The sequence below is a fragment of the Scleropages formosus genome, chromosome 19 (genome assembly GCF_900964775.1).
Source record: "Scleropages formosus chromosome 19, fSclFor1.1, whole genome shotgun sequence".
In the NCBI taxonomy this organism is placed as follows: Eukaryota; Metazoa; Chordata; class Actinopteri; order Osteoglossiformes; family Osteoglossidae; genus Scleropages; species Scleropages formosus.
In genome coordinates, this window is record NC_041824.1 from 23,695,814 (window position 1) to 23,717,846 (window position 22,033).

Genomic DNA, 22,033 nt, shown 5'->3' on the forward strand with positions numbered 1-22,033 from the left:
TCTCCCTCCTAATCCAGCACTGAGCATCACCCCCTCGTACTGTAAACATTCCCATTGAAATTCACACATCAGTAAAAGTTTGAGTCCAGAGGGAAAGCATTCCATCAAAAGTGTCTGCATTTCCTGTTGCAAAAATATCATATTAATTTCAGCCCATGCCACATGGATGAGTTGTGTGTATTGTTAAAAAAGAGCACAATGCTAATAATGAACCACGCATATTAATAACAAAGACTGGTAATGCATTAGTAAATTAGTTTTATACATGTAATTACATTGCAAAAAGGAGGTACGGTACATACGTTTTGACATCGTTGCGTAAGTGGAACAAAAAGAGAGGATATGTGCTTCCGCAGTTTTTCACTCTCGGTCTGAACAGGACCAGAAACAAGAACATTAAATTTCATTTCAGCACATACTGATATGAGAATATGCTAATAAGTTGTTTTTTCAAGGTTGTTAATTTGTAATACAAACCAAATACTGTATGTGTATAATGGAAAAAAAATTGTAATATACCTTTAACATTTACATTGTTTTGACTGGTAATTTCAATTATATTAAATGTTTCAGTTTACATTTTTGTTTTCACTTTTTCATTTTGTCGCATTTCTCTTTAACTTACTTTACAGTGTTAGTTGTCTTTATATGTCACATTTACTGACTTAACTTTACCCTCAGAATTATTTTATTTACAGTGCACTTTTAGGAGTGAGATGTTATGGCTTCTTTACCCCAGTGTCCTTGTTGCTGTAATAAATAATTTGCATCTTAACTAGTATTTCATGACTATAATCTTGCATCCTACTGTATTTTATTCTTAATGCTATACTACTGAAAGTCCCTATTTTTTCTTCTCTAAATTGTTCTGCAACAACAAACAGCAAATGCATTACTTTAGTAAATACAACGACTAGAATTGTTAAATGTGCTCGTTTTTAGACGGCGCACTAGTGACATTACCCATCAGCTGAAGGCAAAGTGAAGAAAATTCAGAGCTACTTCTAATTCCTGAAAACTTTTCTTTCTGCTTGATGACATTAAATGTAATCATTTTGCATAAATGATTAACAGGAGTTGTGAGATTAGTTTTTGGAATGTGTTGCAGCTTGATGGGAGATGCATTATGGAAGAGCAGCATCGTGTTTCGTTTCATGTCAGATGAGGTGATATACTATCCATCTATTATTGGCCATGATATATTTCTTGCAAATCAGTTTACAGCAAAAGAAAAGATCACATTTGTTCACTGCATTAGAAAATTGCTAGACTAAATGGATGAAGAAATGCCAAAATTCTGGGCTTATTCTGATATCCTACGGTGCATTATACATATCCTCAGCACATGGAACCTAAAAAAGTGTAAAAAAGGTTGTTTTTTTCTGCCAATGTCCACAAGAAATAAGAACATTTTCCAGATTCTGTGGCACAACATTAATGGGTCACATAGACATGAACATATCAGGAACCCTGTAGGATTTTTATGCATTAATTCCATGCAGTTCCCAAAGGATAGAAATTATGGTTCCAATAAAAAAGATGACTGTGATCAATTATACATGAACATGGAAATCATATCAGAAAAACAATAAAATCATAGTTTCAGGTTATAGTTTCAGTTCCTCTGTAAGAAACTGATCACTGTGAAGAGGAATAGTTATTTATGGCCTTTTGCTCTTAGTACAATACATACCTTATTTATGCCTTATTATATTTTAGATCTGCTGTGAAAGAAAATGAAACACTCAGAGGGATTTTCTGTGCTCTTCCTCTGCTCGGAGGGGGTACAATATGTAATGTAACTTACATCACAATTAAGCTGATCAGTAAGTAATATGTACAAATGTCAGAAATGTTTTAAAATACATCAGTGTTGAGCTAATGTGTTTTTAGCAATAAACAGCGATTAATCTGTACATGACTAATTTGAGGTACACTTGATTGTGTCCTTTAAATCATTCCGGCCAGCCAAGGAGGAAGGAAGAATCCCAGTGTTCCCAGGATGCATACCATAATAAACATCCACAGAAATATCCTGTCTATGACCATTGCCACGTATTTCCAGTCTTCTTTCACCTGGGGGAGAAGAAGAGACAAAGCTGTCGGTTTTATGTCCCATGGTAATTCTCACCTGTCTTTAATTTTCTCTCCAAATAGGCTGGTCATGAATGGTTGATTTTTGCCCCCCAGGAAGCTGTGGGAATAGTAATTTGTTTATGCCTGTCACTCATTACTCCTTTCAAGTCCAATGAATGATGATCTAAGTTACTCTAAGAGACCGACCTGAGCATTTCCCAGAGATGGTTTAGGTTTCTCCAGGATAAGAGACAATGCTCATTTCTTGGCATTTGTTGCACAGGTATTGTGAAAATAAAGAAAGATCATTGCAACAGGTCTCAGTTTTCTGCTGGGATGGTTTTTACATCACTGTACAATGATACCAGGCCACAGGTGACATTAGCCTCCCTAAATAGCATCACAAGTTGCTAATGTTTTGTATTTCCCGTTCTCTATAAATGGTGACATTTATTAACCTTTGACATGTATGGTGTAAATTACTTTGTGTGCTGAAACATAAAACAGCAGCAAGCAAGAATGAAAACAGAAACACCCATTTTGACCATGAGCAGCATATATATTATTTCTTATATTAACTTTATAAGATTTAAGAGGGCACTTTGATGCTGTGCCCACACTTTCTGAAAACCCCATTTGCTTGATAATGTGTGCAAACACGATTTCTTCTTAGTCTGCGTTGGGCTTCGGGAGGCTTTGCTACTCTGGCTACTCTTCATTCAGGCTCTGCATCTGCAATGACTGCACCAACACTGCAAAGAAAATTTTACTGAAATAAAAGCCAGATGTGAACTGCTGATAGACAGCACGAGGACACCTAACCAATGGTAACCCATGGTGTTACCTTGAAAATACTTACAGAAAAGTCTGCATCCTCAGCTCTCAGGTGGTCTGCAATGTATTGGACACCCTCAAAGGCTTGCTTCATGGACGACGATATCACTAGGAGGGGCTGCTCCTTGACACTGGCCCCTCTTCCAGACCTGGTGGATGAAGCACTGAGATCAGGTGGGGCGGGATACCTGCAGAATGTCTCTTGCTCGAAGCCAGTGTGGCCACTCTGGGCGTTGGAGGGTGAAGAGTCCTCGCGCAGGCAGCAGTACTGGATGCTCCGGGAGCGGCACCGAGTGGAGGTCTGGAGGAGCTCCTGCTCGCTACATGGATACTGAACACTGAGTGAGCGCATTTTTGGGGGAGCACACGGCTCCTCTAATGCCAGGCAGTGAACAGGTACAGATGCAGGATCCTCCAGCAGGATGGAGTACTGGCTGGAGGGTGATGTGCACAGCAGCTGGCCCTTAGGTAATGAGTAGCCATCCAAAGGGAGACCCAGAGATGTGGACGTAGAGGTCGCCAGGACATTTGGGCTGTTGCTTGGTGTGTCAAGGGAAGCTCTCTCGGCCTCCATCCTGGGCCAGAACACAGGGGAGCTTCCTCTCCTGTGTATCATCTCAATGAGCTTCTTGCAGTTCTCCTTTACTGTGGAAGGTCGCTTCATGAACAGGATACGTGGCACCAGGTCCAAGAAGACCCTCCTGACCCAGTACGGCATGCAGTGCGTGCGAGGTGAGCGGTGGTGCACGTTGAGCACAAAGACAGTGATGATAATGGAAAGGGTGACAAAAATCATGGTGAAAAGCAGGTACTCTCCTATGAGTGGGATAACCAATGAGGTTGAGGGGATGATCTCTGTGATGAGAAGAAGGAAGACAGTGAGGGAGAGGAGGACCGAGATGCACAGGGTAATCTTCTCTCCACAGTCAGAGGGTAAGTAGAAGACCAGTACAGTGAGGCAGGAGATCAGCAAGCAGGGTATGATCAGGTTGATGGTGTAGAAGAGCGGCAGTCTCCTGATGATAAATGAATAGGTGATGTCTGGGTAGATCTCAGTACAGCACTCATACTTCTTAATGTTGTAGGTCCCCACTGCATTCACAATGACCCACTCGCCACTCTCCCAGTAGTCCATTTGATCCACGTTATTGGCCATGCTCACCAGGTCAATCTTGGCCCTGTCATAGGTCCAGGAGCCAAACTTCATAGTGCAGTTCTGCTGGTCAAAAGGAAAGAAAGTGACATCTATACTGCAAGAGCTCTTATAGATGGCTGGTGGCATCCATTTGATCATGCCATCGTGAAACAGGTGGGCCTTGGTCAGGTGAGTCACGGCAAAGTCTCCATCAGCACTGTGGAAACACAACACCAGTGTTGACTAGCTACTACTCAAAGTTACACCCAGTCACCCTCGCAATCCACTTGTCCCGGTCAGAGTTACGGAAGTTCAGAGCTCATCCGAGAATCACTGGGCACATGGATGTCAGTCCATTGCAGGGTAGCTATGCACACGCACACATTGATCCATGCACATACTATAGGTAATGTTCAATGTTGCCTATTCACCAGAACTGCAACTTTTTGGACTGTGGGAGGAAACCGGAGCACTCGGAGGAAACCCACATAGACACAGGGAGGACATGCAAACTCCACACATACTGAGCGAGATTTAAACCTACACCTGATCATCCCAGGCGGTATGAGGCAACAACGCTACCCACTGCACTACCATTTTGCCCTAGTCATAATGTCTTAGTGGCATAATACGTACTCTATAGTATGTGCATATTTATTGTATAGAACTTTAATTACATACTGTTAAAAAATACAGCATTGTTCTTCAAGGAAAAGTTTACCTCATATTTTTGTCTAAAAAATGTTTATAATGTCACGTCATATATTTCTGTTGCTTTGCTATTTTTACTGCGCTTCTGAGTCAACTATAACTTCAGTGCTTTGCTGTAAAGATTCCAGATTTTTTTGACTCAAGAGATGTGTATCAAGAACACCAGACCTTATATTTACAAAACCAATTCTGCTGCAGAATGTTTTCCCCTGAAGGCAAATATGTTCACTGAGTACAACTACCAAGTGGTGAGCAGTCGCAGTCCCTAGGGCAACGAAACCCTCCAGCGCATCCTACTTGTTATAAAGGACAATGTCTGGCCTCCAGATGAGCTCCGACGGGATCCGGATAGAAGTGACATTCTCATAGTCCTCAGGGTCCCATCGAAGTTTGTAGTCGTTCCACTCCTGTTGAATAAATGCACCATGTTGATATTGACACCATGTGATATACAACATGATTCTTACCCCTCTGGATTACACTGTATATATGTATATATATATACATATATGCTATATATACATACTGTACATGCAATTAAAAAATAAAGCATATGTATTTTTAAATTGTGCTGTTTCCTAACACCATCTGACTCTACTGCAGTGCTGTTGCCATCACAATTATTGTTGTTTCTTCTCTGGGTTCAAAGGACACGACAAATGTGTTCCCGATTGATTCATGTGGAGACGGAGGCCTAGCTTACTTGTTTTACCCAGACATTTGTGGTCATCATTTGATTCTTCTCATCCTGTTCAGATTGAAAAGATAGGTATTAAAGTTTCATACTGTAGGCTGTCTGCATTTCACATAAAGATGTTTCTGTTATGACTGGAAAAATATTTATTCATGGTTTACTGTCTCTGCCTTTTGTTGCATTAACTGTTTAAAATATGGAAAATAATGCGGAATAAAAGAAACATGTCGCGTTTGAAATGTGGGTTGAAAGGCTTCCCTTGTGTTTGTACTTCTAGTCTGCGTGTTATACAATCCTTCTTAACCTTCTTTACACTATCCCATGGCATGTCATTTGCATGAACACACTGAACATTTGAAAACAGTTTATAGCAATGAGAGGAATAAGGTTATTTTTGCAGTAAGTGTATGTCCAAGAGACTTGGCTCGCCAAAGAGAACTTGCTCTGACATGTTTTGGTAATGTCGTTTTTTCAAATGCACTCAAAGTAATCAGATGCAGGGGTTCCAGATGTGTTGTTGAACTATGTCATACCTTAAACAAACTGATTTATTTACTAAAAAAAATTGTTCTCAGTAGGTTACAAATAGAAACTTATGAAGAATTGAAGTAGATGAATGAAAAGAAGAAATAAGAGGTACGTGTTACAGTATACGCACACCCACACACACACACACACACACACACACACACACACACAGAAACCATCATTGTTCAGCAAAGGATGGCTCTGTGGATTCTGTTAAATAGATACAGTGCACTTCTCCTGGACATGTTTCTCAGACAAATGGACTCATGTATTTCGTCTGTAATGAATGGTACTGATTCCGGATGTGAAAACTCAACCCTGTTCGTGGAGCATCAGTGATAAGCTTCAAGGAATATACAATATTCTTGGAATGAAATGCATTGACCTTTTGCCTGTTTGCTCACTGAAATACCACTGTGGAAAATATTTGCTAAGTGGCCTGTGGACAGGGAGGAGACCGTTCGTTCGTTCTGGAAACTTCCATCTAAATGGTGTGGTCCATCCATCCATCCATCCATCCATTTTCTTGCCCACTTGTCCTTCTCGGGTCGCAGTGGCAATAGGGAGAGCAGGAAAGCCCAGAAGTCCCTGTCTCTTGCAACTTCCTCTAGCTCATCCCTGGGGATTCCTATCCACGCCCAGGCCAACTAGGAGATATAATCCCTCCAGTGGGTCCTGGGCCAACCTCAGGGCCTCTTCCCAGTTGGCCGTGCCTGGTATACCTCCAAAGGGAGGCACCCAGGGGGCATCATTAGCAGATGCCCAAACCACCTCAACTGGCTCCTCTCAATGTGGAGATGTAGTGGCTCTACTCTGAGTTCCTCCCAGATATCCTAACTTCTTACTCTGTCACAGAGAATGAGTCCTACCACTCTGCGGAGAAAACTCATTTCAGCCTCTTGTAACCGCGATTTTGTTCCTTCGGGTCATTACCCAGAGTTCATGACCATAAGTGAGGGTAGGGATGTAGACCAACCAGTAAACAGAGAGCTTTGCCTTATGGCTCAGCTCGCCCTTCACCACTACAGTCCAGTACAGCGACCGCATTACTGCTGCCGGTGCTCCCAGTCTGCTGCTGATCTCATGCTCCCTTCTCCCCTCACTCGTGAACAAGACCCCAAGATACTTGAACTCCTCCACCTGGGGAAAATTGTCTCCCCTTACCTGGAGGGAGCATGCCAACCTTTTCCGTGAGAGAACCATGGACTCAGGCTTGGAGGTGCTGATCCTCACACTAACTGCTTCACACTCTGCTACAAACCGTTCCAGTGCGTGTTGGAGGCATCCATGTGATGGTGCCAAAAAGATAACATCATCTGCAAAAAGGTGAGACATCACCTTCCCCACATAGAAAGCCCTCCTAACCTCAGCTGTGCCTTCATATCCTGTCCATGAAAATCACAAACAGGAGTGGGGACAACGCACAACCTTGGCGGAGTCCAACACCCACAGTGAACGGGCTTGACTTAATATCAAGTATGCAGATACAGCTCTCTCTCTGTGTGTACAGGAACCGAATGGCTCACAGTAGTGGCCTCAGCACCCCATACACCCGAAGCACCTCCCCCAGAATTTCCCAGGTCGTAGGCCTTTTCCAAGTCTACAAAACACGTGCAGATGGGATTAACGAACCCCCATGCCCCCTCAATTATCTGTGAGAGGGTAAAAAGCTGGTCCTAAAAAGCTGGTCCACTGTTCCACGCCCAGGACAGAATCCGCATTGTTTCTCTTCAGTCTGAGGTTCAACTATCGGCCAGAGCCTCCTTTCCAGCACCCTGACATAGACTTTTCCAGGGAGGCTGACAAGTGTGATACCCTGATAGTTGGCACACACTCTCTGGTCTCCTTTCTTAAAGATAAGGACCACCACCCCAGTTTGCCAGTCCAAAGGCACTGTCCCCGAGATCCATGAAACATTGCAGAGGTGTGTCAGCCGTGACAGCCCTACAACATCCAGGACCTTAAGCAGTTCCAGGTGAATCTCATCCACCCCCGGTGCTTTGCCACTGTGGAGCTTTCCAACTACCTCAGTGACTTCCACCAGGGAAATGGACTCTGATAGCCGGGAAGCCTCTGGCCCTAATTCCTGTAAGGGAGGCATATCTCTCGGGTTTAGGAGTTCCTCAAAGTACTCCTTCCACCTCCTGACAATGTCCTCATTTGAGGTCAGAGTTTCTCCACTTTTCCTGAGCACAGTTTGAGCGAGCCTCCTCTGCCGGATGGCTCTCCAGAACCTCTTAGAGGCTGACAGATAGTCATTTTCCATGGCCTCTCCAAATTCCTCCCATGCTCTGGATTTTGCTTCTGCAACCACAGCTGCTGCTGCTGCCTTTTACTGCTTGCCGGTACCTATCTGCTGAGTCAGGAATCCCCAGAGCCAACCAGGCCCTAAAGGCCTCCATCTTCAGCTTGACGGATTCCCTCACCACCGGTGTACACCAGCGAGTTCTTGGGTTATCACCGTTACTGGAACCAACAAGCTTTTGGCCACAGCTGTGCCTGGCTGCTTCAACAATGGAGGTTTTGAACAGGGACCATTCAGACTCCATGTCCCCTATCTCCTCCAGAACATGGGAGAAGTTCTCCCAGAGGTGGGAGATAAAATCATTCCGGACAGGGTCCTCTGACAGATGTTCCCAGCACACCCTTACTATACGCTTGGGTCTACCAGATCTGTCTGTCAGTTTTCCCCACCATCTGATCCAGCTCACCACCAGATGGTGATTGGCTGACAGTTCAGACTTCTTTTCACCCGAGTGTCCAGAACATATGGCATCAAGTCAGATGAAACGACTACAAAGTCGATCATTGACCTTTGGCCCAAAGAGCTCTGGTACCAAATACACTTATGAGCATCCTTGTGTTCAATCATGGTGTTTGTTATGGACAAACCATGAGTAGCACAGAAGTCCAATAACATTTCACCATTCAGGTTAAGATCAGGCAAGCCGTTCTTCCCAATCACCCCCTGCCAGATTTCCCAGTCATTGCCAACTTGAGCGTATAAATCCCCCAGCAGGACTATAGAGTCTGTCGGTGGGGCCCTGTCCAGAACCCCACTCACTCTCTTCAAGAAGGTCAAATACTCTGAACTGCTGTTTGGTGCATAAGCACACACAGCAGTCAAAGTTTTCCTCTCTGTGACCTTAAGTTGCACTGAGGCAACCCTCTCATCCACCACGACAAATTCCAATTGCATGGCAGCCAGCTGGGGGTTTGTGAGTATCCCCACACCCGCCCGGCACCTCTCGCCCTGTGCAACTCCTAGGTAGGAGACAGACCACCCCTTATCGAGGAGTTTGGTACTGTGAGTGGAGGTGAGCCCAACTATATCTAGTTGGCATCGCTCCACCTCCCACACCAGTTCCGGCTCCATCCCCACCAGGAAGGTTACAGTCCACGTGCCAAGAGCCAGTTTCTGCTGCAAGGGGCCGCAACACCTCGTGCCACCCTGCCTCCTCCTGCTGCCTGAAAGGCATTGCACCCAACCCCCAAGTTGGACCTTGCAGGTGGTGGGCCGACATGGTTAAACAATGTGGTGTTCAAATTTATTTGTCATAGAAGTTTAATAATAATAGAAATTGTTAAACATGGTAACTGGTAATAGTTCTTTGTAATGTGTTTTAAGGCTGTGCACTGCATTATGAAAATGGAAAATCACTGGGGAACAGGCTGTACCAGGCACAAGGTCAAGGTGGCCTGATAGTGGTCCTGCTTGCGTACCAAGACGATGTTATCACAGGCAGATGTTCATTCCTCGCCTCCAAGTAAGGCCAGTTTAAATAAAATTGGATGGTGGGGGTTGGATGTTTCTGCCTTTGAGTGAAAGATTTTGAGAACAAAGAAAATGGAGAATTACTGAGAGCAGAGAAGTGGACACACCTGACCCTAACCCTACAAATACAATATGTATGAGCTTTGTAGAATAAAAAAGGACAACGGAACGACTGGGGAGACACCTAACTTCCAGGGCTCTTCCTTCAGCCAATGTTGTCATGAAATGTCTGTGTGTGTGTGTGTGTGTGTGTGTGTGTGTGTGTGTGTGTGTGTGTGTGTGTGTGTGTTTCTTTCAAGGTCTCCTGTGGCTGAGTGGGAAAGGGAAAATTTCTTCCACAATGGACATCAAGACAAATGTCCTGCTGGTTGCAGACTGAAGTTAGGAGAAAACATACTGAGACAAATGCAAGCTTATGATTCTCATTACTCATCAGGCAGAATTAACAAAGCTGCTGAGCCACTGTGCGTCTCAGTGTGTGTCGCAGGGTTGTCCTCACCACATCAATGAGCTGGGCGATGGACAGACCAAATCGTACCAGCACCACGTCTGAGATGTTAGCCACGGGCCGGGACAGTTTGTTGTAGTGACTGAACAGGGTCTTGAGGAGGCGCTCCTCCGCATGGGCTCGCATCCTGGTTGAGCTACAGACTGGAAAAAAGGGAAAATGGCTCATGGTACTGGTCACAGTGTTTAATTTTACTCTGTCGAAGTTTAAAGAACTATTTTAAGAACTATTCAGAAGTGCTGAATCTTTATCAACATTTTAAAAGGGGCTTAAAACTCATCTCTTCCAGACTCACTTCGCCCATAATCTCTTAAATTCATGTAAGATATGAATATTCATGATCATGCCCGGATCAGTCCTCTACACAGCTACTCCTGCAATGTAATGTAAATGTTTATATGTACCTCAAAAAAAAAATACTAGGAAGGTGATTAGGAATCGTCGATATTCTGGTAAAGTTTCATGCAGCTACTTGTGTGATGAATGTTGGTGCATATGGTGAAGGAAACAAACTAACTGTACTTGAGAATCACAGCTATGTGCAGCTATGTCTCCTTCTCCTAACATGTCATGTCATGTGCCATCGACTCGGGTTCGAGTCTTGGTGACTTGATAGACCAATAAATTAAAAAGGGCTCGGTTTTGTGCTAGTCCGATGAGATCCTCAAGCGTCCGCCCTGTCATCACTGTAATCGCATCGATCGATCTCATTGGTGGTCTTCCTCTGCGCCTTGTACCCTCGATCCTTTCAGTCATGACATCCTTCTCCAGTGATCTTTCCCTTCGAACCGTATGACCGAAATATGACAAACACATCTTCATCAATTGCGCTTCAAGCGGCATTTCCGATTTGATTTCCTCCATGATTGACTTCTTGGTTCGTCTCGCTGTCCATGGCACACGCAGAATTCTCGTTCGACACCACATTTCAAATGAATCAATTTTTCTTCGGTCATGTTTACAGATAGTCCAACATTCACAACCATGCTTGACAACTGAGAGTACGAGAGTCTGAGCTAGCCTTATCTTTGTCTGCAGTCTGATGTCCTTGCCTTTGAAGATTCTGTCTAGTGACTTCATGGTCGACTTGCCCAATGCCAAACGACGTAATATTTCCTGAGTGCTGGTCGAATCAGCATTCAATAAAATGCTCCCAAAGTGCTCCCAAAGTGCTCCCAAAAGATTCATACTGGAAATGATCTCAGTTTCTTCTCTATCAAGCTTGAATTTATCAATGTTATCAGTTGACATGATCTTGGTTTTCTTTTCTCCTAACATAATGCACACATTGTATTTTCTATGACATGTACGTCGCTTTGGAGTAAAGTGCTAAATGAATATATGTAATAGTAAATGTACTTTTAGGAGTCGTATTCTGCATAGTTTCAGTGTTTATACATTTTGTCCTGATCTTCAGTGGGGTACAGTGCTGGAGTTGTCAAACTGTCTTTGCTTGTCCAACCCAAGCAATGGGGTATCTATGGATGATGAATTCATTAACAAAACCATCACATCGGAACTTCTCAGTTTATTCAGCACACACACACATTTGACTTTGAAACCTGACTTTAATATGCCTGTGTGTGCGTGCACGCGCATTGGTTTAGAATACACACACACATTTTCAGAACCGCTTGTCCCATACGGGGTCGCGGGGAACCGGAGCCTACCGGGTAACACAGGGCGTAAGGCCGGAGGGGGAGGGGACACACCCAGGACAGGACGCCAGTCCGCTGCAAGGCACCCCAAACGGGACTCAAACCCGAGACCCACCGGAGAGCAGGACCCGGTCCAACCCACTGCGCCACCACGCCCCCCGGTGGTTTAGAATATTGATTAGTAATGATTGAAGGACTAAGAATGATTAAAGATATGTGACAAAAACAGAAATTATATGCATCGGCCTTATGCTTGGAATTCTGCCCAACTTTCCAAGATGATCCTCAAACAGATAGATGGAGACTTCACAAACCCAGTGAAGGTGTGTATGGGATTGTCTCACCTTGAACACACACAGTCCTCCTTAGTCCCAGACCTCATTAGGGACCACTATGCAATCACTCAACTTAGAGAAAAGGCCTCAATTTGCCAACTGACTGTTGTCAAGGGAACCATTCTGAAGGGAATGGAACTCAGTGAAGGAATGTGCTGCTGCTGCTTCTGCTGTTATTTATGTTTAATTTCTAGAGGTCAAAAAATAATAACAATCCCATTCAGCCAGGTTTTGTGTACAGGGTACAGACAAGACCTCTATTAGAAATATTATTACTGGTAAAATGAGTAGTTTTCTGTTTTACCTTCAGTTACCATTGATCATCTATAGTGCACACACACACACACACACACACACACACACACACACACACAATGTCTACAACCGCTTGTACCAAGCAGGAGCCTAACCCAGCAATACAGGCTGCAAGGCTGAAGGGGGAGAAGACACACCCCGGACGGTATGCCAAGCCCGCTGCACAACCGCACCCCCCCCATAGTGCATATAGTACATACCTATTGGAAAGAGATTTAAATGACATCTGTGATAAATGATAATTCATGCAAATAATTACCAAAAATCTTTGCATTTTGTATTTGAAAAACTTATTGCCACTTTTTCTTGAATCCACAGTAGAATACCATTCAGTGTGCCAAAGTGTCTCAATGGTCGCCTGTCTCTGGGGAGCAAAACATCTTGTGTGATTTGCCCGTGTGATAAGACAGTATGTGGAACGGCTAATACGGTATTCCGCACTTTCCCTGCTTGGAGCTGTCACACCTTATCTGATGAATATGTTAAAATGTGCATTTGAGAACTTTATTGAAGTAGAAAGGGAAATCGGAATCAGCTGGTCCAAGGAAGGTCCAACAAAATGTTAATCTGTACATGGCCAAGGTAGAAGCAGAGTTATAACAAAAATCTGAAATGCTGCAAAACTTCTTGTCTGATTTTATGGACAAATTTAACTGGCAGCTAAAGGATTTTGCAGTAGTGTTGATTTTGCTGGAAAATGTATCGTTACTTACATGTTAGTCTTTTATGAAAGCACACATTTTGTAATTTCGGCACATTTTATTGCTTGTTTATTGTCTCTTGTTTATTGTCTGTTTTTTAGTGCTGACCTTTGAGATTTGAGGATCATGTTCGTCAGCACTGACACTGCAGCAAAAAGCAGCCTTTGCTTCAATAGCAATAAGTAGGAACAGCGGCTGCCATTGAAAACTGCATCAATCTTTATACTTGCGAAAATGAATTACTTTTAATATAACTGTTCTCCTAAGAAAATCCTTCACTAGGTAAATGACCACATATTTAACTCTCTCTAAGAACACTGGATCACATGGGCTAATTTATAAACTTTTTATCCCCAGCAGTCTCAGCAAATGTCCTACTTAGACTCCGAATCGATCGTTTTCTATTTTATAAATATAAATAACAGTAGTGAATATCCTTGAAACTGTTAATGGGTTTTGGTGTAAAACACAAGTCAGACACATAAGGGCTGCGTCAAAAGCATTGTGTCTCTGTAGAAGAATAGTCCTACAAGGGGACACCAGTAGTAGGGCATCGGAGAGCCTTTCAGCCAAAGTACGGCCAGCTGGGATAACAAGCTGCACCACAAATGCAGTATTCTTCATGTCTTCCCTGGGGCGGCTGGTGGCGGTGGCCCAACACACTGATGAGTTCCTTGGTGACCGTGGGCCCTTTTGTCCGTATTCACTTGTGTACAGATGAATAAACTCAATTATACCTGTCCTCTTTAAATGACATAGCCACTGGCAGAATCATAATGTGGTTAGGGAATAAGTCAAGATAGGGTTATGCATAAATTTTTTTAGCAGTTTGAATTTTGTTACTATTTAACGAATGTTTATTTCTGGCAGCCACTCAGTATTCAGAATAGATACCAGCGGTGTTCACAGGTCCAGCCTCAAGCAGCAGAAGAACAATGCAAAGAACTTGTTCTGGGCCTCAACGTTTCACAGGGTCCTGTGTTGGGAACGCAAAGTGCTGGGGATTTTCGGATCGGCTCTGAGTAATGTGAGCTGTAAGCTAGTAAATAAAGGAGAGCTCCCCAGAGTGTAACAGGCCGAATAATGAAGGGGAGACGAAGTAGACTCTACCTGACCTTAAATTGACAGGAAGCCCCAGAGAGAGTCTTTCAGAAGTCTCGAGAAAGAAGAACACATGACACTGCTGTGGTGTGTTCAGATTTCACTGCATTGACAGGTTGATCTGGCTATAAACAGTGAAATCCTCATAGGGGTTAGAGCAGCCCACACCTACCTGCTCGTCTGCATCATTGCAACGAAAATCAGCACATCACAAAATCTTGTCCAGTTTACTCTTGTTAGTGAAAGTCTTGGTTATAGGAGAACCAGTGATTTTAGCACAGTTTTATGAACACGTCTTGGACTATGTCCTGTTCATTTCTAACTTCATGAATGGAACCAAGGTCAGGCCCACCTGTGTATCTACAACATCATGGAACTGCAATAAGGGTTCACATGGCCGTGAAGGTTATGAATGTGAAGATGCCCAGTATGTGACCGATGGATTTCCAGTGTGAAACCAGTGAGTAGAAAATGTCTTGTAAAGATATATACCAAAGCTCTAAAAAAAATACATTATATCACCTTTTTTTCATGAAAACACATCTTTGTCATCACTACTCCAACAGAATTTCATGGATGATGTTTTTTCTCACTGGGACCATATACATCAGCCAAGATTAATGTCACCAAAGCAAATGCAAAGTAAACATTAACATATGAAAAATGTAAGTATATATAATCCTCTTTGTTCCATAAGAATAAAAGGCAGTGGGAGTTTAAATATTATGATGTGTCTGAAAGTTGGGGTCCATGTAGTTTGCTAAAGAGAGCTTCTCTTTGTTTTTCCTTTCCAAATGCATCTGGTTGAAATATGTTTCACTGCCTGCAAACATTCTGAGAAAACTTATGACTTCACCATAGCTCTTGAAAATATAGAACATATGGTCTAATATAACATATGGTCTGATCACTCATAGTCTTGAAAATGTAAAATTACATATAAAAACATCTACCTTCCAAGTTTTGGATTAAGCACACTAATCTACCTGTGGTAAAATAAAAATATTTGTCGATTTATAATATTCAGTATTCAAGACATTACAACAATTTTCCCAAACCTCTTAACAACGAGCTCACATTGATAGCAGGATATTAAAATCCGCACCAACTGTTATTGTCCTGCTGTTTAAAACACTTGCGTTGCTTATTTTGTTGCTTATCGGTGATCAATGTCCCATATTGCACAGACTTACAGTTGTGTTTTGAAAATGAATACACAGCATCAGAAATAATAAAAAACACATTCGTGCTGTCACTGAGTGTAGAGCAATATTGAGGATGTTCTAAGAGGCTCTAGGTACGTTGACCTGAGACACTTACCTACACACTGACTCAGAGATGTGAAGATGCTGAGGACATGGAGACACTTGGTGAGGGTCATTCTTGACTGGAGTCTGGCTTCTGCTTGTCCTCAAGGGTCACCTGTGTGTCGCGCAATGTCTCCGTCTTCCCCCGGCTCAGGTGTCGCTGCCCCCAGCGACCATTTCAGGTCTGTCTTAATGAGCGCCAAACTTGCTCTCGGGGTTCGAGGAGACAGAGCGAGTGTCGCTTCACTGGGTTCGGCACCAGCCCTTTCTGGAAAGCAGCATGTGAGCGCTGTCTCTCATACCGTGAGTCTCGTGTTCCTCACGCGCCTCCTGCCTCCCCATTGCCTTCACCGTGAGGGAGCTCCCGCTGCACAGCCAATAGGGATGACTGGGGAATCGGATCCTTCAGCTCCTCAACTCAATCATCTAGGTCTCCACTAGGCTGGGATGCCGTGGCTTTAGCCGAGGGTAGGATGGGAACCCTCCTGTCTCAACTGCTCTGCCACCCCCACTCTCTCTCTTTCCCACTCTCTCTCTTTCCCACCCTGGATGTCTCTCCGATCCGGTCTGGAGTATCCGAATACAGAGAGGCACAGCTGCAGGGATCTACTGCAGATTATAGGAGAGCTGTTCTTGTGTGTGAAGGCAAACAACTGTTCCGCTTTCTCAGCTCGCACCCAAGGCACAGGTGCCCACAAACCCCCCCCCCCAACCCGGACACCTTCCCCTTCTCTCAAACCTCTTCTCAACCCGAGGGGTTCTCACTCCTGGTGCCTATTTGAAAATTCAAATGTCCAAATATGAAATGCATTTCTTTTCTTCTGCACCCCTCTGCATGTTTTTATACTTTCATAAAACATATGAAAAACAGATTTTCATACAAGTCCTGCATATCATGCAAACACCAAATGTGCTATTTGTAGATTAGCCAGGGGGGTGTGGTGGCGCAGTGGGTTGGACCGCAGTCCTGCTCTCCGGTGGGTCTGGGGTTCGAGTCCCGCTTGGGGTGCCTTGTGATGGACTGGCGTCCCGTCCTGGGTGTGTCCCCTTCCCCCTCCGGCCTTACGCCCTGTGTTGCCGGGTAGGCTCCGGTTCCCCGTGACCCCGTACGGGGCAAGCGGTTCTGAAAATGTGTGTGTGTGTAGATTAGCCAAGTAATGTCCTTTTCTCTTTTTGTGTTGTTCTTATTTATGCTGAAATCTAATCAAATAAGTTGAATTCAAGACTTCTTTACCCAGGAGGAACACAAAGGTTTCCCTTGTTGATCCAGGGGGATATTTACTCTGACGGTTGAAGATGAGCACAATCCTGTAGGACATGACAGCTGTATGTATGTATTGTTGGGACTGTGGTCATTACCGTAGTGCCATCTGCTACCTTGTATAGCTGGACAGAAAACCATAACAAAATTGGTAAACGCACCTTTGACAGCGATGTAAATGACTGTAAGTTGTGGAAAATATACTGTATGTGGAAATACTTGTACAAGCGCCGTGTAAAACCCGTATTTAGAATACAGAGGTCTGACTTTACACGAAAGAGCTGCGGTGTTCTAGGAAAACAAAGAGATGTACTTACACTCAAGGACAGTGTTCAGGTTATATTTATTTTTTCACAACACCGATATTCTTCAACAAAGACTCTATAAATGCCAAATCCTTCCACATCTTTTATTGATTTCTGAAAGTCAAAGTGTTCCATGTAAGAAATGGTGTGACTAAAGCAGTCCTGGTGAAAAGGATAAAGCCAGATTGGATGTTTTATCCTCACAGTGCTGAAAGGGCCAAATCCCAGAAAGCTGCTGATGTGGGACGGTGTGGTTCGCCTCTTCCAGACTCACGTGGCCCATGACCTCTTAAGTTCATATAATGTATAAATGTTCAAGCACTATAACTTCAAGGTGATGCCCAGATAAACCTTTACAGTTACTCCTGTAATGTAATGTAAATGTTTGGGTATCTCCAAAAAAAAAAAAAAATTCGTAGGAAGGTGATCAGGAATTGTCGATATTCTGAGTTTTATGTGTCTACTTGTGTGATGAACATTGGTTCATATGGTGGAAACAAACTGACTGTACTTAAGAATCACACGTCTGCCATGTCTTTCTCCTAATGTAATGAACACATTGTATTTTCTATGAGATGTATGTTGCTTTGGAGAAAAGCATCTGCTAATTGAATACATGTAAATGTAAGTGTTCAGGGACTGACCAGCTGAAAGGCAGTGCGGCTGTAGAATTTATTACAGCGTAACAATACACACACACACTGCTGAGACTGCTTGTCCCAAGCGGGGTCGTGGCGAACCATGACAACACAGGGCACAAGGCTGGAGGGGAAGCGGACACACCCAGGACAAGACGCCAGTCCATCGCAAGGCATCCCAAGCAGGACTCGAACCCCAGAACCACCAGAGAGCAGGCCCTGGCCAAACCCGCTGTGCCAACACGCCCCTCCCAGCATAAAAATAATACAAATAAAAAACAGTAAATAAAGTACCAATGGAGGGGGGTGCGGTGGCGGTGGTGGTGGCTGTGGCTCAGCAGGTTTGGCAAGGGCTTGCTCTCTGGTGGGTCTGGGGTGTGAGTCTTGCTTGAAGTGCCTTGTAATGGACTAGCATCCCATCCTGGGTGTGTTCCCTCCCCCTCTAACCCTGTGCCCTGTGTTGCCAGGTTAGGCTCCAGTTCGCTGCGACCCCGCTCAGGATAAGCGGCTTCAGCCAGTGTGTGTGTGTGTGTGTGTGTGTGTGTGTGTGTGTGTGTGTGTGTGTGTGTGTGAGAACTAATTAAAAGGAAAAGACTTTAGAGTTCAGGAGCAATAAATCAAAGCTGTATTGGTTTGATTACTTAAAAAGTAGCAGTGACTGTTACTTAAGATCCTCAGGAATGAACTTCTCTATTCCCAAAATTATCTCTTTTAAAGGGTTTCGGACAATGTTCACTCAATGTTCACTGGCCATACCTGAACATACTGCATTACCTTCAATGCCACCTGGTCAATGGAATCCCACAGAGTCCTTGTTTGTCGATTCCCCAGTGGAGGAACCCATTTTGTTAGTGGTCTGCAGGAGCTCCTTTGGGCTCGATGAGAAGAAGGGAAAGAAACGGACCAATGAAGCAGTGCTCTTGACACGGTGTGAATGCTCGTCACCTCTGCTGCGGCATCCAGCCATCTGTGCTGGTTTCCTGTCAGGAGCTTGTAGAATTAAACCTGGGTATGGAAATGAGGTGAGGGACTTCACTCTTTAATAATTCAACATGGGCTGTGAATGGTCAACATGCCCCGATCCCTGTCTTTGCCCCATGTCTCCCCCACAGCCTGCGCTTTTAATCCATGCTGGTGTCATAATGAAGGCTTTTGATTTCCTATTCCCAAAATGAAAAAAAATCACAGAAAAATCAAAACACCTTCACCAAACTTTTTTTTTTTTTTTTATGGTAACGTATGGCTTTCTCTCTCAAAGCTGTCATGTGACCAAAATGTTTACCACTTCACTGCAATGAAAGGGCAATATTTACCGCACGCTGCAGTATCAGAGAGCGAGACATGGTGTAAATGTGCATTCAGGTACATTAGCTGTGGTACTGTGTGTGCAGGATGTGAAGCGCAAAAGAGGGCTGTGAGCGAGAAGTACGACCAACAACGCATCCCACTGATGTTCATCAAGCATCGATTCAGGTGTTAAGAAGAAAAGCTCCACTGTCCTCTTTGCTTTATTGTCAATGGACCAAAAACCCATTCAGTTTCCTCTTATTGATTTTCCTTCTTGCAGCTTTATTTGCAGTGACTTCCATCATCCGTAAAGGACAGTGGGCTTAAGTGTCTGTGGTTGCGTGAAAAAGCAGAGGTTTGTTTTCAGCAGAGTGGGACAGGATGAGTCATGCGATCAGGCCCTGTCCTCCTGCCCCGAGTCTGCGCTGAAAGGTCACTCTGTTTTACTGTGTTTCTTCTGGTGTGTTTCACATCTTCCACAATGGGATGATGTTGTGGGGATCTACTGTTACTGCTGGGACTTAAATCTGGAGGTCTGGGAGGTCAGAGGATGAGTGGGTCACCCTGGCAGAGGAAGACCCTCACAAAACTTTTTGAAGGCGAACTAGGTGGTGTTTTCACTTATTAAGGACTGGTTTAAATGATTTAAAACAACGTTGCTGTGATTACAAGTTTTATACGCCGTCCATCAGAGAGGGGCACACACGATCTCTTTCTCAATCTACCTTCTCAATTTATCTAATCTGTTGAGTACTTTCTGGTATCTGCATTGTTCTTGTGACCCTCATAATGGTCTTCCACAAATCAGCAGTTTGAACATTCAGCCTTGGTGCCGTGACCAGGATCACGATGAGTAGTTGTATTCAGAACAGCCTCAGGGCCACAGGACTGATCAGCATGGGTATTTATACCCTCTGCAGCCCCCGGTGCCATGCAGAGAGGTAATAATTTTAAGACCTCCTGACCTCCTGGGCCACTCGGATGGCAGTGGAACTCCTGCGAAACTAATGCAGTTGCAGAACAAGGAGACTAAAGACTTCATGTGGGGCAAATTGCCTGCACTGTGAAACCAAGCGGAAAGAAAGTAAAGGTAATGAGGACTGTACTTGAGACACTGATACAATTGCGCTAAGGTGTAAAGTTTATATGTCATCTTTTTGAGAAGATGTTATTGACTGCCTAACGCGCATGAGGTCAAAGGACAATAATTCAGTTTTTTTCCTCTAGACTCCCTCTGCAAAATCAGTTATGGAAACCACTTTGTGAGAACTACAGCAGTTCATAAAAATGTACTCTACTAAATAAACTTTTATTAATTAATTACCAGTCCTTGGATATACTATGAAATTTTATCAAGCATCATACTGCTGAGATTCTGGGAAGATGACCAACTGCATTTTACCTTGGTAGTTGGATTATATTTGTGGTCTCTAATGGCTGATAGTCAAAGACAAACACCACAATGTTAATTAAATTTCGATGGGCCAATTAATTGAAAAGTTTTCACATCCTGTTACGCGGCTGATCCAGAAACCAATTAGAGTGACATGTCACTGTTTACAAAAACCCACCCAGTACAGTATCCTAAAAGGACTGCAATCTCAGCTTTTAAGTTAGATGGAAAAAATGTGTATCCATTAGCAGAATTTCCACTGATAATCCTAATACATTTTAAATGGGATTTAAACTCCACCGCCAGCTTCAAGAGCTGATCAACTAAGGCACAAAGATGCAGGCGACCACTACAATTGCTTCACTAAAGTGAACATGCACCCCAAATTGGTTTTAACTTCAAATTGCTTGATGAGGTCTAATTTTCAGAGGCTCCGAACACTTTATTCTTCTGACATGTGTGAAGTTCTCCGGAAAACTGCTCTTCTGAATGGCTTTAGCTTTGGTTAAGGGGTTGAACTGGGCGTTTGGCAGTGGGGTGATACATCCTTCCCTTGCTCACTCAAGAGCACCTGCATGGCTTTTCTCCATGGCATATACTGGGGGGCTGGAAAGACATTATAAGGCAGAGAGATTAGTATTGCCGACACACGTTAGCGTACATAACGTACAGAGCGCACTGTACTTTGATTTACTACTGTGATTTTCATATCTGCTTCTCCTTCATAATTGAGCAATCCATACTGTTTTACACTTGCCAGACCACACAACACTGTGCAGAGAAGCCAAGAAAAGCCTGAATTTAGGTGCAAATGTTTGTCATTTTCAACTTTTTTGTCTTTGGAATAAATGCAATTTACAATATGAAATAAATGTGTATCACTCTGCAGCTGGTAAATTGTTACTAGCTTGGAAATCTTAAGGGATTCCAAGAGTGTTGAGTGTTGTCATCAGCAATCTGAATTTAATTAAACAGCCTTGGCAACCCGTGTCCACGATACGTAGCATTTGGATCACAAGGGAGCCGAAAAAGTGGCAGGTTTGCTAAGCCCCAAAATCTCCTCAGAAACCAAGGGCTTCAGTGTCATTATGGCTTCCTGAGGAGCAGCATGAGGATACAAAAAAAAACCAAAGAAGTGGTGGCAAAAAAAAAGAAAAGAAAATCTTGTTTTGTAAACATTTCCGTGAGAGTATACACTGATGATTAATTTAACTTAATGATGCCAATTAAAGGATCATTTCAGCTGTGTGCATTTTGGCTTTTAGAACTAATTTAGTCTATTACCTTTTTAATCATTAATTATTTCATAAATTGTAAGCTAGAGTGAGCAGTTGCTCACAGGCATTCATAAGGGGTCATGGTCATTTGATCATGTTATTAATACCTTTGCTTGAATTCTGCATGCTCTCAATCACAGATTGATTTGATTACTGTGGGATCAACCATTCTTATTATTGTTGTTGTTTTCGTT

At 43.5% G+C, this 22,033-nt stretch overlaps 1 protein-coding gene across 1 annotated transcript; it reads right to left on the minus strand.

Moving 5' to 3' along the window:
* Positions 1–1,672: 1,672 nt before the first annotated feature.
* chrna4b (cholinergic receptor, nicotinic, alpha 4b) lies at positions 1,673–15,951 on the minus strand. The gene is made up of 6 exons (XM_018748976.2): positions 15,692–15,951; positions 10,253–10,404; positions 5,460–5,504; positions 5,054–5,163; positions 2,936–4,262; positions 1,673–2,076 (listed from the first exon to the last, which is right to left on the minus strand). Exons 1-6 carry the CDS (start codon positions 15,750–15,752, stop codon positions 1,951–1,953), a joined length of 1,821 nt encoding a protein of 606 aa, XP_018604492.1. The 5' UTR covers positions 15,753–15,951; the 3' UTR covers positions 1,673–1,950.
* Between the last annotated feature and the right edge of the window lie 6,082 nt (positions 15,952–22,033).